Source organism: Natator depressus, chromosome 16, assembly GCF_965152275.1.
Source record: "Natator depressus isolate rNatDep1 chromosome 16, rNatDep2.hap1, whole genome shotgun sequence".
Lineage (NCBI taxonomy): Eukaryota > Metazoa > Chordata > Testudines > Cheloniidae > Natator > Natator depressus.
Genome location: NC_134249.1, coordinates 1,942,869 through 1,957,292, shown reverse-complemented (window position 1 = coordinate 1,957,292; position 14,424 = coordinate 1,942,869). Strand labels below are relative to the sequence as shown.

General features: G+C 44.0%; 1 protein-coding gene across 2 annotated transcripts in view; it reads right to left on the bottom strand.

Annotated features, from left to right (window-relative positions):
* The window catches only part of PNPLA7 (patatin like domain 7, lysophospholipase), a 400,735-nt gene that overhangs the window by 298,362 nt on the left and 87,949 nt on the right, over nt 1-14,424 (bottom strand). For both annotated transcript variants that reach the window (XM_074973884.1, XM_074973883.1), the window contains exons 10-11: nt 5,815-5,943; nt 3,240-3,320 (exon numbers count right to left, since the gene is read on the bottom strand). In XM_074973884.1, coding sequence (XP_074829985.1) covers nt 3,240-3,320; nt 5,815-5,943 — 210 coding nt within the window. The remainder of the gene's footprint in view (nt 1-3,239; nt 3,321-5,814; nt 5,944-14,424) is intronic.

Sequence of the window (14,424 nt, the reverse complement as noted above, 5' to 3'; positions counted from 1 at the left end):
GCTACCAGCACTCCCAACTACCTTCAAGACACCACTGACTTCCTGAGGAAACTACAATCCATTGGTGATCTTCCTGATAACACCATCCTGGCCACTATGGATGTAGAAGCCCTCTACACCAACATTCCACACAAAGATGGACTACAAGCCGTCAAGAACACTATCCCCGATAATGTCACGGCTAACCTGGTGGCTGAACTTTGTGACTTTGTCCTTACCCATAACTATTTTACATTTGGGGACAATGTATACCTTCAAATCAGCGGCACTGCTATGGGTACCCGCATGGCCCCACAGTATGCCAACATTTTTATGCCTGACTTAGAACAACGCTTCCTCAGCTCTCGTCCCCTAACGCCCCTACTCTGCTTGCACTATATTGATGACATCTTCATCATCTGGACCCATGAAAAAGAAGCCCTTGAGGAATTCCACCATGATTTCAACAATTTCCATCCCACCATCAACCTCAGCCTGGTCCAGTCCACACAAGAGATCCACTTCCTGGACACTACAGTGCTAATAAACAATGGTCATATAAACACCACCCTATACCGGAAACCTACTGACCGCTATTCCTACCTACATGCCTCCAGCTTTCACCCTGACCACACCACACGATCCATTGTCTACAGCCAAGCTCTGCGATACAACCGCATTTGCTCCAACCCCTCAGACAGAGACAAACACCTACAAGATCTCTATCAAGCATTCTTACAACCACAATACACACCTGCGGAAGTGAAGAAACAGATTGATAGAGCCAGAAGAGTTCCCAGAAGTCACCTACTACAGGACAGGCCTAACAAAGAAAATAACAGAACGCCACTAGCCGTCACCTTCAGCCCCCAACTAAAACCCCTCCAACGCATTATTAAGGATCTACAACCTATCCTGAAGGATGACCCAACACTCTCACAAATCCTGGGAGACAGGCCAATCCTTGCCTACAGACAGCCCCCCAACCTGAAGCAAATACTCACCAGCAACCACATACCACACAACAGAACCACTAACCCAGGAACCTATCCTTGCAACAAAGCCCCTTGCCAACTGTGCCCACATATCTATTCAGGGGACACCATCACAGGGCCTAATAACATCAGCCACACTATCAGAGGCTTGTTCACCTGCACATCCACCAATGTGATATATGCCATCATGTGCCAGCAATGTCCCTCTGCCATGTACATTGGTCAAACTGGACAGTCTCTACGTAAAAGAATAAATGGACACAAATCAGATGTCAAGAATTATAACATTCATAAACCAGTCGGAGAACACTTCAATCTCTCTGGTCACACGATTACAGACATGAAAGTTGCAATTCTTCAACAAAAAAACTTCAAATCCAGACTCCAGCGAGAAACTGTTGAATTGGAATTCATTTGCAAATTGGATACAATTAACTAAAGCTTGAATAGAGACTGGGAGTGGCTAAGTCATTATGCAAGGTAACCTATTTCCCCTTGTTTTTTCCTACCCCCCCCCCCCCCCGACGTTCTTGTAAAACCCTGGATTTGTCCTGGAAATGGCCCACCTTGATTATCCTACACATTGTAAGGAGAGTGGTCACTTTAGAAAAGCTATTACCAGCAGGAGAGTGGGTTTGTGTGTGCGGGGGGGGGGGGAGGAGAAAACCTGGATTTGTGCTGGAAATGGCCCACCTTGATTATCATACACATTGTAAGGAGAGTGATCACTTTAGATAAGCTATTACCAGCAGGAGAGTGGGGTGGGGGGAGGTATTTTTTCATGCTTTGTGTGTATAAAAAGATCTTCTACACTTTCCACAGTATGCATCCGATGAAGTGAGCTGTAGCTCACGAAAGCTTATGCTCAAATAAATTGGTTAGTCTCTAAGGTGCCACAAGTACTTCTTTTCTTTTTATTAATAAACGTATGCTTAGTTTTACTATAAATGACCTCAGTGCTGTTTATTAAGTTAGACTGTGCCCACAGTGAGTCAACAAGCTGGTGTGTGCATGTGCACTGTTACTTTGGAGACAGCAGACTTCATAATTCCTGCGAGTGTCCAGTGAGAGGGACTGGACACTGCAGAGAGGCATGTCTGGGGAACTGGGTCTCGCTGAATGTTACCTGCAAGACCAGGTTAAGACAGAGTCTTGAGGAATTTGCTGGGGAGGCAGACAGTGGTGCAGCAGGGAGCTGACACTCAGCTGAAGGTCCAGCAAAGCTCTTTCTTCCTGAGGCAGGGGGGTAACACATTGGTAGGGCCCTATCAAATTCACAGCCATGAAAAACCCATCACGGATGATGAAATCTGGTCTTCCCTGTGAAATCTGGTATACTTTTTCCCTGTACTACACAGTTTTCTCAGGGGAGACCACCGTTTCTCAAGCTGGGAGTCACGAACGAAAACAGGGCTGTGGAGGAGGAATGTTGCAAGGTTATTGTAGGGGGATCGCCGTTTTGCCACCCTTACTTCTGTGCTGCTTTCAGAACAGAAAGTTGGCCAGAGAGTGGCGGCTGCTGGCCAGGCGCCCAGCTCTGAAGGCAGTGCAGAAGTAAGGGAGGCAATACCACAACCCCCTACAATAACCTTGTGACCCCCCACAATCCCCCTTTGGTTCAGGACCCCAACAGTTACAACACTGTGAAATTTCAGATTGAAATATCTGAAATCATGAAATTTATTATTTTTTAAATCCTATGACCGTGAAATTGACCAAAATGGACCAGTAATTTGTTAGGGCCCTGCACATTGGCTTACGGTTTTGGGAGCAGTGGAGAAGAGCATGACAACAGGTAAAAGCACAAGACCCTACACCTGAGGGGGTGCACTCAGAGGGACCAGAAAGGGGACAGAGGTGCAGCTAGCCTGGCAGCCATGACAGCCTCCATAATAAAAATGCCCAAATGAAATGTTATTCAGGAGGTTTCAGCACTGAGCAGATTTTATATCTTGAGAGCTTCACTCTCAAGCACGATAGTATTAATATTCTTGCAAACAATAAATTTATGTTAGTTTTATATGGAGATTATGCTTGCGAGCTACTGGAGTAGAAGACACACTCCAACAGCCAGGGTCAGAATCAGATACATACAGTGTGACGAGCCAAATACATACAGTGTGATAAGAGTTGTGGGTTTTCTACCCATGAAAGCTTATGCCCAAATACTCTTTAAGGTGCCACCGGACTCCTTGTTGTTTTTGTGGATACAGACTAACATGGTACCCCCGATACAAGAGTATATTGCTTTCATTCTACACTTACGGAATTGAAGAGCTCGGTGGTCAGGCCAAGATAGTTGTGCAAAGCCAAGAATGTCACTCTCTGGAGCCTCACCATGATGATCTAGGAGCAGGAGATCAAACACAGGGAGCAGGTAAATACCAAACACACCAACACCCACTAACCCACTCTTTTTGTCCTATGACTGCAGAAGTGTTAACAGGCCACTCTACCTTGAATAGTCCCTTACAATTTGTGCTACTTATGCTAAACATTCTGTTCCACTTTGCATTTTGCTGTGATGCTGAGAATATCTTTCCCCACAGCTGAAGAAGAGCACTGTGTGGCTCGAAAGCTTGGGTCTCTCACCAAGAAACACAATAGGTGGCTGAGCCAGAGACACCACCCAAAAGACTACTGACACCCAAACTTCAGCTCCACGCACAAGACACCAGCCTCGCTGCTAAGCTTACTGAAATCATTGAGAACATTTAATTACTGAAATAAATGCATTTATTTCAGTTTTCCCTGCTTGGCTTCCCCGAGCTCTAGGTGCAACACCCAAGACAGACACTAAAAAACAAACCTCCCCAACAAAAATATGCACCTGAAACCACAAACACCGCGTGGGGGTCACTATACACAGAGGATAACAATAAACACCAAATGGCTCAAAAAGAAGAGAGAGGGCTGGTGCCTGAAGTCTGCTTTTCCTTGTTATGAGGAAGTGGGCATTTTTCCTCCAACAGTAAAGGAGGAGAGTATTTCCATGAAAGACAACTTTCCCAAGATCCTGGAAAGATTGGAACTCAACATCCTAATTTAAGAAAACAGTGCTCTAATCCCTGGGCCACAGAGCCTTGGGTTGGTTTTGGGGGGAGGGGGTGTTTTTGTTTTGTTTTAATAAAATTACAATCTCAAGGGGCAAGTTGGGTCTGGAGTCCCAATTTTGGAGGCTCTTGCAAGAACTATAAAGGGCCTATACACTGCTGACAATCAACAAGTAATGATGATATTTATAATATTGATCATGACATCTTGATGTCACAAACACCCTTCATAAGAGCATATGATCCAAAATCCACATGCAACCAGTTCTCATTTGGCATCTTCCCTTTGTCACTCTCCTCTTTAACTAGACTCCTCTTTCCTTCCCCACCTCTCCCTATCTCCCAACATCTTGTCTGGCATATGGATAAGGTTGCTTATTACACCAAGAGGCTGATCTATGTCTATACTAATGAAAAAAGCAAACTGATTTTCAGAAGTGCTGAGCACCCAGATGCTCAGATTCTAAGCCCCCATTTTTTAAAAAGGACAGAGTATTGGGGGTTGGCGAGGGAATGACTTATGACCAGTCCCAAGGAAAAAGACTATGTCTTGAACTAGAGACACTGGAAACTTACAGAGGGGCACCAATAAGCTGTCTTCATAGAATATCAGGGTAGGAAGGGACTTCAGGAGGTCATCTAGTCCAACCCCCTGCTCAAAGCAGGACCAATCCCAAACTAAATCATCCCAGCCAGGGCTTTATCAAGCCTGACCTTAAAAACCTCAAAGGAAGGAGATTCCACCACCTCCCTAGGTAACCCATTCCAGTGCTTCACCACCCTCCTAGTGAAAAAGTTTTTCCTAATATCCAACCTAAACCTCCCTCACTGCAACTTGAGACCATTACTCCTCGTTCTGTCATCTGCTACCACTGAGAACAATCTAGATCCATCCTCTTTGGAACCCCCTTTCAGGTTGTTGAAAGCAGCTATCAAATCCCCCCTCATTCTTCTCTTCCGCAGACTAAACAATCCCAGTTCCCTCAGCCTCTCCTCAGAAGTCATGTGTTCCAGTCCCCTAATCATTTTTGTTGCCCTCCGCTGGACGCTTTCCAATTTTTCCACATCCTTCTTGTAGTGTGGGGCCCAAAACTGGACACAGCAGTCCAGATGAGGCCTCACCAATGTCGAATTGCCATTAGATTTGCCTCTGCCGTTCTTTGCCCAGCACATATTTCAAGGCATTCTTTCCAGGGGAAAGTTACTTATATCATTCTTAAGAATCCAATAAAGGTGTCACAATAACACAGATTAGTTAAGTGGTAGCATTATTCGAGGTTATTCAAGGTTAGCATTATTCAAGAGCGAAGATTAGAACTTATTTCAAGTACCCACTGCTACAGCAGTTCAGAGTTTGCAGATGTCTGATCAGTAAATATCTAGGGCCAAATTCTGCTCTTTGATGGGCAGAGGCAGCCCCCATGGACAGTAACAGGAGCTCCATATTTCTGAAGCCAGAATCTGGTCTCAGGGGGGAAGGAAACTTCGGTACGTTGGTCCAAGGGAGGGTATAATGTGATTAAATTAAGCCGAGACACATTTAGGAAATATTTCCCTCATCTCCGCCTAATGTAAAGATCAATCAGACGGTGCGATAATCTCCTTAGATATGTGGTGGCAGCCCCGTCACTTGGGACACTTAAATATTGGACAAAACCCTGAGAATATGCTAGGGAGAACAATTCTGCACCAGCAGAAGGATGGACTAGCTGGCCAGATAGGGAAAACCCTTTTAAAGAAAAGATGGATACTACATTTAATAAAAACAAACTACATATCAGTCTTACCTGTACCACTCTGACAAGAGTTTCAGGGTACTTCTGGAAAACATCCTGAAAAACGCTGGCTGGAAGTCGCAATATAGTGGATGGTGTTCCTGCTCGGGCTGAAACTGTTTTATATGGAGCAGGGTGACCCTATTAAAAAAGCATTAGAGAAATGAGTATACTATTTGCTCCCTCTTGTACCACTGTCCACCTGCCTCAATTCTTCCTAATGACATTACACCACTTTTTCCTTTGACACACACCATCCTAATTCTCTGGCCACAAGAGAAAGATGTGCTCCTATACTCCATGGATTGGCCAGTCAGGGATGTAAGAGGTCAGCATGCTCAACAGCATTCACAGGGTCAACTTCATTTGCCTAGGAAGGGGGTAGGAGAAATCCCCACAGTGTAGTTCACCATCAAGTAGATGAATCTGCTGGTTTACTGATTCTGTAATGCTACGGAGAAAGCCAGGTTTCAGAATTAAGGTCAAATTGATACTCCAGCTCTCCAAAGAGGTTGAGAAAAGGCCTTTTGGCAGGTCTATTAATCTATGCTGCCCTCTGTAACATTCTGGGGTGCATTCCTGATCAGTGAGAGATTGTGTCACCACCTGCACTGCAAACCTGCGTGCCGCACAATGCTTTGCTATTGTAGCTCCCAACTTGGGCGACTCACAAACAGCCTGCCAGAACGCAGGTCACTCCGAGTGTCTGTATGTAGCTGCAGCCCTGGTCCAACAACTCTGACCCCAGCAGCCTGTCAGCAACACTCCAGCCCCACTCTGGCTTCCACCAGTCTTAGTTACAGGGTGACACCCTGCAGGGTGACACCAACCAATACACTCCAAGTCCTCAGTTTTCCCAAAAAGTGTGTGTTCTGCACCATCCAGCTCTCTCCTCGGAAGTTTAGATATTAAAGGTCTGTAAAGGGTCAATGTTCAAAGGTTTGGTAACTCCAGTTAAAGTAGCAAACAGTTTGGTTTAAACAACACTGAATTTGTTTAGATTAAAAATAAAACAAGTTTCTTTAACTACAAAGAAATAGGTTTCAAGTGAGTACAGGTATAAGGCATTAAAGTCAGAAATGGTTGCAAGAAAAATAAAGATAAAACGTTTCCTAGTAGCTAAAACTTAACAAGCTAGACTTGGTTCAAGGTAAAACCTTACCACACATTCCAATATATCTAACTAAATTCCCAGATTAGAATCTCCCCCAAGAATCAAAGGGTTGGTTCCTTTTCTTAGGAGAAAGAGAGAGATGAAATGTATTTTCCTGAGGGTTACCCTGGGATAAAGTTCATTCCAGCTGTGAGAAAGGAGCCTTGGAGTCTTGGGTGAAAGAGGTTCCATGTTGTTGTTTGCTAAAATGCAAATCAATCTCTTCCTGCCCCCTTCTTTGCAAAAGAATGGCCACTTAACAGGTGATGGCCAATCAACTTTGATGACACCTGGCTAGAGGCATCTGCTTGTCTTGTGTCTTTGAAAAACAGGTTTACCCCTCCTCAGACTTGTCTTGCAAATACATTTTAGTCTTAATTTCAGCTTGTGTTCATAACTCAATACACTATTCATACATACATTACACAAGAATTTTAACAAACAGTGTGTTGTTAGTTTTTAAATGATACCTCACAAGGCATATTTTGCGCAAATATTACAACAATAAAGTCTAGGGTGTGAATTCAGGGAGCTTAAGGTCACAACCTCCACTTAGCATATTTGCTGCCATGGCAATCTATGGATTCGCACAGTCTGCAGAAACAGACTAATCTGCTACTTCCACTATTCCAGATGTGGCTAGATCCTAAGAGCTACAGGGACAGTGGATGGGAAAGCAATAGTGACCAAAAGACCTTCAAGATGTGTGGAGAACTTTTACCCTTCTGGAACCAAGGTGTAATAGATAGGGAAGACAGAGACCTGCCTGCATATCTTAAAGGAGGGGAGAAATTCTGAAGCTAGGCTTATATTTTTAATTGTAGGATTGTTCCCTTTTACACTTTTTATCTTCAATAAAAGGAAGGTGTGAAACATTCTTTTTTAAAAACCCCAGTTTTTCACATGAGAAACATCAGGTCTAGACCTCCCTGTTTTTGCTGGAGGACTGGAGAACCAGCAGAATGACATCACAAGACAGGAAATGCGGCTACAGATTTTTAGGTTGTTTTTTGTTTGGGTTTTTCTTCTTAATGTCTGTTTAACTCAAACTCTTGCTAAACACTTGGGAGAAAAGCTTTCATTGCAAAAGATTCAGTGCCCCTGCTCCCCCACTTCCCTGAGTGCTGAGAAAGCGCATGTCAGTCCTCTGTAGATTCCTCCTAAAAATCCAGGAAAATGAAGACCTGATTTAGCTATTTCCAAGATTAAAAAAAAAATAGCAGAAAAAAAATGGAGGAATGGGGAGAATCTTTTATGGGATGGAGCCTGAGCAGGAAGCTGATGCAAGAACAAACTGGAGTTCTTGCTTACTCAATCATAAGGGTTTACATTTTCTTCCATTGTGCAATACAAAGCAACTACATAAAATCCGCAGGACACTGAATGTGGAGATGCCAACCATGCTCCATACAAGTAATACTGTCAGTGGTAATCAAACCCAGGGCCTCCCACAGCACTATGCAGTCAGGTGCACCCACTGACACTGACTCAGAGGAATTTTCTGCCCAAGGAATGATGAATAAAAACACTAGACAAGTTACTTTCTGCACTGCTATCACCTCTCTGGAAAAGAAAGTTGACGGATTCTTAGTAAAATCAGTACAGCTGGAAGCCTGGACGAAGAAAAGCACAGGACTTGGACAGCAAGATCAAATGAACTGTATCTCTGGATTATACTGATGTTGTACAGCAGAACCTCAGAGTTACGGACACCTCGGGAATGAACGTTGTTCGCAACTCTGAAATGTTTGTAACTCTGACCAAACTTTAGGGTTGTTCTTTTGTTTTGTTTTAACTCCTCCCACGCTTTTTTTTTTCCTGGTAGTTTACGTTTAACACAGTACTGTTCTGTACAGTATTCGCTTTGTGTGTGTGTGTGTGTGTGTGTGTGTGTGTTTCCCCTGCCTGACTGTGTACTTCCGGTTCCAAATGAGGTGTGTGGTTGACCAGTCAGTTTGTACCTCTGGTGTTGTACTGTATGATATTATAAAAAGTAAAAAGGCTATGGACAGTTTTGAGTGCAGTCTGTAATTCTGAATATCTACTCAGTCTGTGCCCTGGAATTGCATGACTTCTTAAAAAGAATTTCAAGGACACCACACATAGCCTTTCAGGGCTTTTTACATAAATCAAAAAGGGCTCAATGTTCCTTCCTTTTATACGTCACTTTAAAGCCAGCCTCTAAAAGTCTGCTCCTACCTAATGAGATTATTCTGCTTTTCATCTACTCCCACGCAAACTGTTTTAGAAAAAAGTAAAATTACACTCTTTGCTTTTTAAAGATACAGGTCCCTGTATTATTTACCAACTGTATTTTCCACCAGATCCTAAAGCAAATGGGTGGGGAAATTAGTTGCTGGATGAAAATAATTCTCTTCAATAAAGATTTATAATTAACTTTATAAAATGTTACACAGAAGTAATTCAAAAGACCAAGGATTGGGTTACAGATCGCCTTCAGATGTTCGACTCTGAACTTCAACTGAGCTGGTTGGGCTCACTCTGAAAATGACAGTGTAGACGCTTACACGTTGCTGGAGCCTGGGCTCTAGGACCCTTCAAGGTGGGAGGGTCTCAGAGCTCAGGCTGCAGCCAAGCCTGAATATCTACTCCGCAATTAAGCAGCCCCTTAGCCCGAGCCCAGTGAGCTGGCATGGGCCAGCCGTGGGTGTCTAATTGCAGTGTAGACGTGCCCAGAGACTCTCCCTCCCCACCGGGTTTCAGAGCCCGGTTCCAGCCCAAGCCTGAACATCTATACAGTATTTTTAACCCCACAGCGTCAGGCCTGCAAACCAAAGTCAGTTGACCTTGGCTCCGAGACTCACTAGCATGTGTCTTTTTTTTTTAAATACTGTGTAGACGTGTTCTTTCAGAACAGAGTTTAAGGACCTCTGAGAAAATCATACTCTAAAGATTACAATACAAAAAGGAGCAGAGGACTCTAAATCCAGCAGGGCACTTAAGAGAAGAATAACTGTGACATTTCCAGCCTTCCATTTATCCTGGGTCCAATTTTCCTTTTTAAACACTAATCAGCATGATGAGAGGAGCTTGGTTTTCGAAAACCCCAAAAGCAGGCTGTACTGTGTAACTGGCCAGAATGTACTAAAAGCTGCTTCAAAGGAAGAACAGAGGAAAATGTTCTCAGACTTGTCAGTTCTCTCAAGCACATTGTAATGTAATCAACGGTACTGAGAACACTGTTTAAACTGTAACGTCAATCAGTTTATTATAATTACATACAGGGAACTCTTTAGGGACTGCCTTTCAGGACAGATTCAGCAGTGAGCACCTCATTCCCCCCCTCCCTTTTTTTTTTTTTTTTTTTTTTTTTAAACAAAAGGGAACTATTTGTTCTAGCTGGGGATAAGAGTTTCTCTCCATATTGTTCTGTCACCTGCAGAGTAATTGCACGTTCCCTGAAGCACTGTTGACGGGAAGTATTTGTTGTAGTTACAAATGTGACAGCAAAACACAAGTAGTTGAGGCCTCCCAAGTGGACCTGGAATGCGATAAAACATTTCTGAAATGGATTTCAATAAACTTTTCATTAAGTGGAGTGGTGGGATTTTTCGTTTCTCCCATTTGGAGTGGTAATGCTCTCTTCCCTTCCATCTTCAAAATCCTGGAGTATCCTTTCTATTCTTTCTGCTGGGATTACCCTCTCCAGTCTGACTTCCACCCTCTCCACCCCACCACAGCCATCCTAATCAAGAGCACAAGGGACCGCCAAGCTAAATCCAAGGGTCACTTCTCTATCCCCTAATCTTTTCATCTGTCTGCTGATCACATTTCTCCTTTTCTGTTCTCTCCTGGTTTCTGGGACTTTGGTTATCAGGTGAACAGAGAATTGGGAGAGCTCATTCTTTCCACATCATGTTTAATGCTTCATCAAACTCTCTTCTTTCCTTATCTACTGATGTTACTCAGCATTCTGAGACTTCAGCTGCTCCCACTCTTCCAACCGCTACCCTTATATGGAGGATACAAGAACACTTGTAGCCCCAAACTCTCTCTTTTTGTCCTGTCCTGGATGGCTCTGTGCCATCTCAAACTTAGTCTCTACAAAAACTAACTCCAGGCTTTCCTATATGGCTATTTGGTGCACAGGGTGACTAGCCAACAAAATGGCAGATGAAATTCAATATTGATAAATGCAAAGTAATGCACATTGGAAAACATAATCCCAACTACACATATAAAATGATGAGGTCTAAATTAGCTGTTACCACTCAAGAAAGATCTTGGAGTCATTGTGGATAGTTCTCTGAAAACATCCACTCAATGTGCAGCAGCAGTCAAAAAAGTGAACAGAATGTTGGGAATCATTAAGAAAGGGATAGATAATGAGACAGAAAATATCATACTGCTGCTATATAAATATATGGTATGCCCACATTTTGAATACTGTGTGCAGATGTGGTCGCCCCATCTCAAAAAAGATATATTGGAATTGGAAAAGGTTCAGAAAATGGCAACAAAAATTACTAGGGGTATGGAACAGCTGCCATAAGAGGAGAGATTAATAAGACTCGCACTTTTCAGCTTGGAAAAGAGACAACTAAGGGGGGATATGATAGAGGGTTATAAAATCATGACTCGTGTGAAGAAAGTACAAGACGGGAAGCCTCCTGATTCATATTGAGAAAGCAGGGCAATCGGCTAGCTATCTTATGTGCATGTATACGAATGCAAGAAGCCTGGGAAACAAGCAGGAAGAATTGGAAGTCCTGGCACAATCGAGGAATTATGACATGATTGGAATAACAGAAGCTTGGTGGGGCAGTTCACATGACTGGAGCACTGTCATGGATGGGTATAAACTGTTCAGGAGGAAAGGTGGAGGAGTTGCACTGTATGTAAGAGCACGCTATGATTGCTCAGAGCTCCAGTTTGAAACAGGAGAAAAGCCTGTTGAGTGTCTTTGGGTTAAGTTTAGAGGCGAGAGCAACAAGGGTGATGTCATGGTGGGCGTCTGCTATAGACCACCGGATCAGAAGGATGAGGTACACGAGGCTTTCTTCAGACGGCAATGCACAGACAGACAATCCAGGAAGTTTTTGGAGAGCATTGGGAACAACTTTCTGGTACAAGTGCTGGAGCAAGCGACTAGGGGCCGTGCTCCTCTTGACCTGCTGCTTACAAACAGGGAAGAATTGGTAGAGGAAGTACAAGTGGGTGGCAACCTAGACAGCAGTGACCATGAGATGGTTGAGTTCAGGATCCTCACAAAAGGAAGAAAGGAGAGCAGCAAAATACAGACCCTGGACTTCAGAAAAGCAGACTTTGACTCCCTCAGGGAACTGATGGGCAGGATCCTCTGGGAAGCGAATATGAGGGAGGGATAGCTCGGGGGAGGGATAGCACTGTAGTTTGAGATTGGCCTGCTAAACCCAGGTTTGAGAGTTCAATCCTTGAGGGGGCCATTTAGGGATCGGGAGCAATACTGAAGATTGGTCCGGCTTTGAGCAGGGGGTTGGATGAGATGACCTTCCAATCCTGACATTCTATGATGGAGCAAGGAGAGCTGGCTGTACTTTAAAGAACCTTATTGAGGGTGCAGGAAAAAACCATCACGAATTGCAGAAAGAATACCAATGGATGAATGGACTATAAGGTGGAAAGAAAGTTGGCTAGATCGTTGGGCTCAATGGGTAGTGATCCATGTCTAGTTGGCAGCCGGTATCAAGCGGAGTGCCCCAAGGGTCGGTCCTAGGGCCAATTTTGTTCAATATGTTCATTAATGATCTGGAGGATGGTGTGGATTGCACCCTCAGCAAGTTTGCAGATGACACTAAACTGGGAGGAGTGGTAGATACGCTGGAGGGTAGGGATAGGATAAAGAGGCACCTAGACAAATTAGAGGATTGGGCCAAAAGAAATCTGATGAGGTTCAACAAAGACAAGTGCAGAATCCTGCACTTAGGACGGAAGAATCCCATGCACTGCTACAGACTGGGGACCGAATGGCTAGGCAGCAGTTCTACAGAAAAGGACCTAGGGATTACAGTGGATGAGAAGCTGGATGAGCGTCAACAGTGTGCCCTTGTTGCCAAGAAGGCTAACGGCATTTTGGGATATATACGTAGGGGCACTGCCAGCAGATCGAGAGACGTGTTCATTCCCCTCTATTCAACATTGGTGAGGCCTCATCTGGAGTAGTGTGTCCAGTTTTGGGCCCCACACTACAAGAAGGATGTGGAAAATTGGAAAGAGTCCAGCGGAGGGCAACAAAAATGATTAGGGGGCTGGAGCACATGACTTCTGAGGAGAGGCTGAGGGAACTGGGATTGTTTAGTCTGCAGAAGAGAAGAATGAGGGGGGATTGGATAGCTGCTTTCAACTACCTGAAAGGGGGTTCCAAAGAGGATGGATCTAGACTGTTCTCAGTGGTAGCAGATGACAGAAGACGGACTAATGGTCTCAAGTTGCAGTGGGGGAGGTGTAGGTTGGATATTAGGAAACACTATTTCACTAGGAGGGTGGTGAAGCACTGGAATGGGTTACCTAGGGAGGTGGTGGAATCTCCATCTTTAGAGGTTTTTAAGGCCCGGCTTGACAGAGCCTTGGCTGGGAAGATTTAGTTGGTCTTGGTTCTGCTTTAAGCAGGGGATTCAAACAAATGACCTCCTGAGGTCTCTTCCAACCCTAATATTCTATGATTCTAAAGTAAATAAGGAAGTGTCATTTACCCCTTCTCATAACACAAGAACTAGGTGTCACCAAATGAAATTAATAGGCAGCAGGTTTAAAACGAACAAAAGGAAGTATTTTTTCACACAACGCACAGTCAACCTGTGGAACTTATTGCCAGAGGATGCTGTGAAGGCCAAAACTATAAAGTTCATGAAGGATAGGTCCACCAGTGGCTACTAACCATAATGGGCAGGGATGGCATCCCTAGCCTCTGTTTGTCAGAAGCTGGGAATGAATGAAAGGGGATGGATCACTTGATGATTAACTGTTCTGTTCATTCCCTCTGGGCCAACTGGCATTGGCCACTGTCGGAAGACAAGATACTGGGCTAGATGGACCTTTGGTCTGACCCACCATGGCCATTCTTATGACAAGCTAGTGCGCTGTAGCTTTACACCCCAGCTTGCCATATAGGGAAGTCATTGCTTATTCCCCTTTTATTTGCCTTATCTCGCTAATATTGCAAATTTTCCAGGGCAGAGAACGTGCGTGTACGTGTTTGTAAAATACTGTGTAAATTTACAAAGCTACATGAAGGAGCTTTTAAGTAAACATTATTATTACAATTATAAAACTACTAGTGGACATAATTTCGAAGGCTGGAAAAGCACCCAAAACATATGGCTGTTCATCCAGAGCTCTGTCATGAGATCTCTGGCACTTCATACCCCCAGTCAGGACATACGTACCCCCACAATAAGTCTTGCATGATATTTTAGAAGCTCCAGTCCCAGTTGCAGCCCAAAAGAGCTAGAACACAACAGAAAATTAAA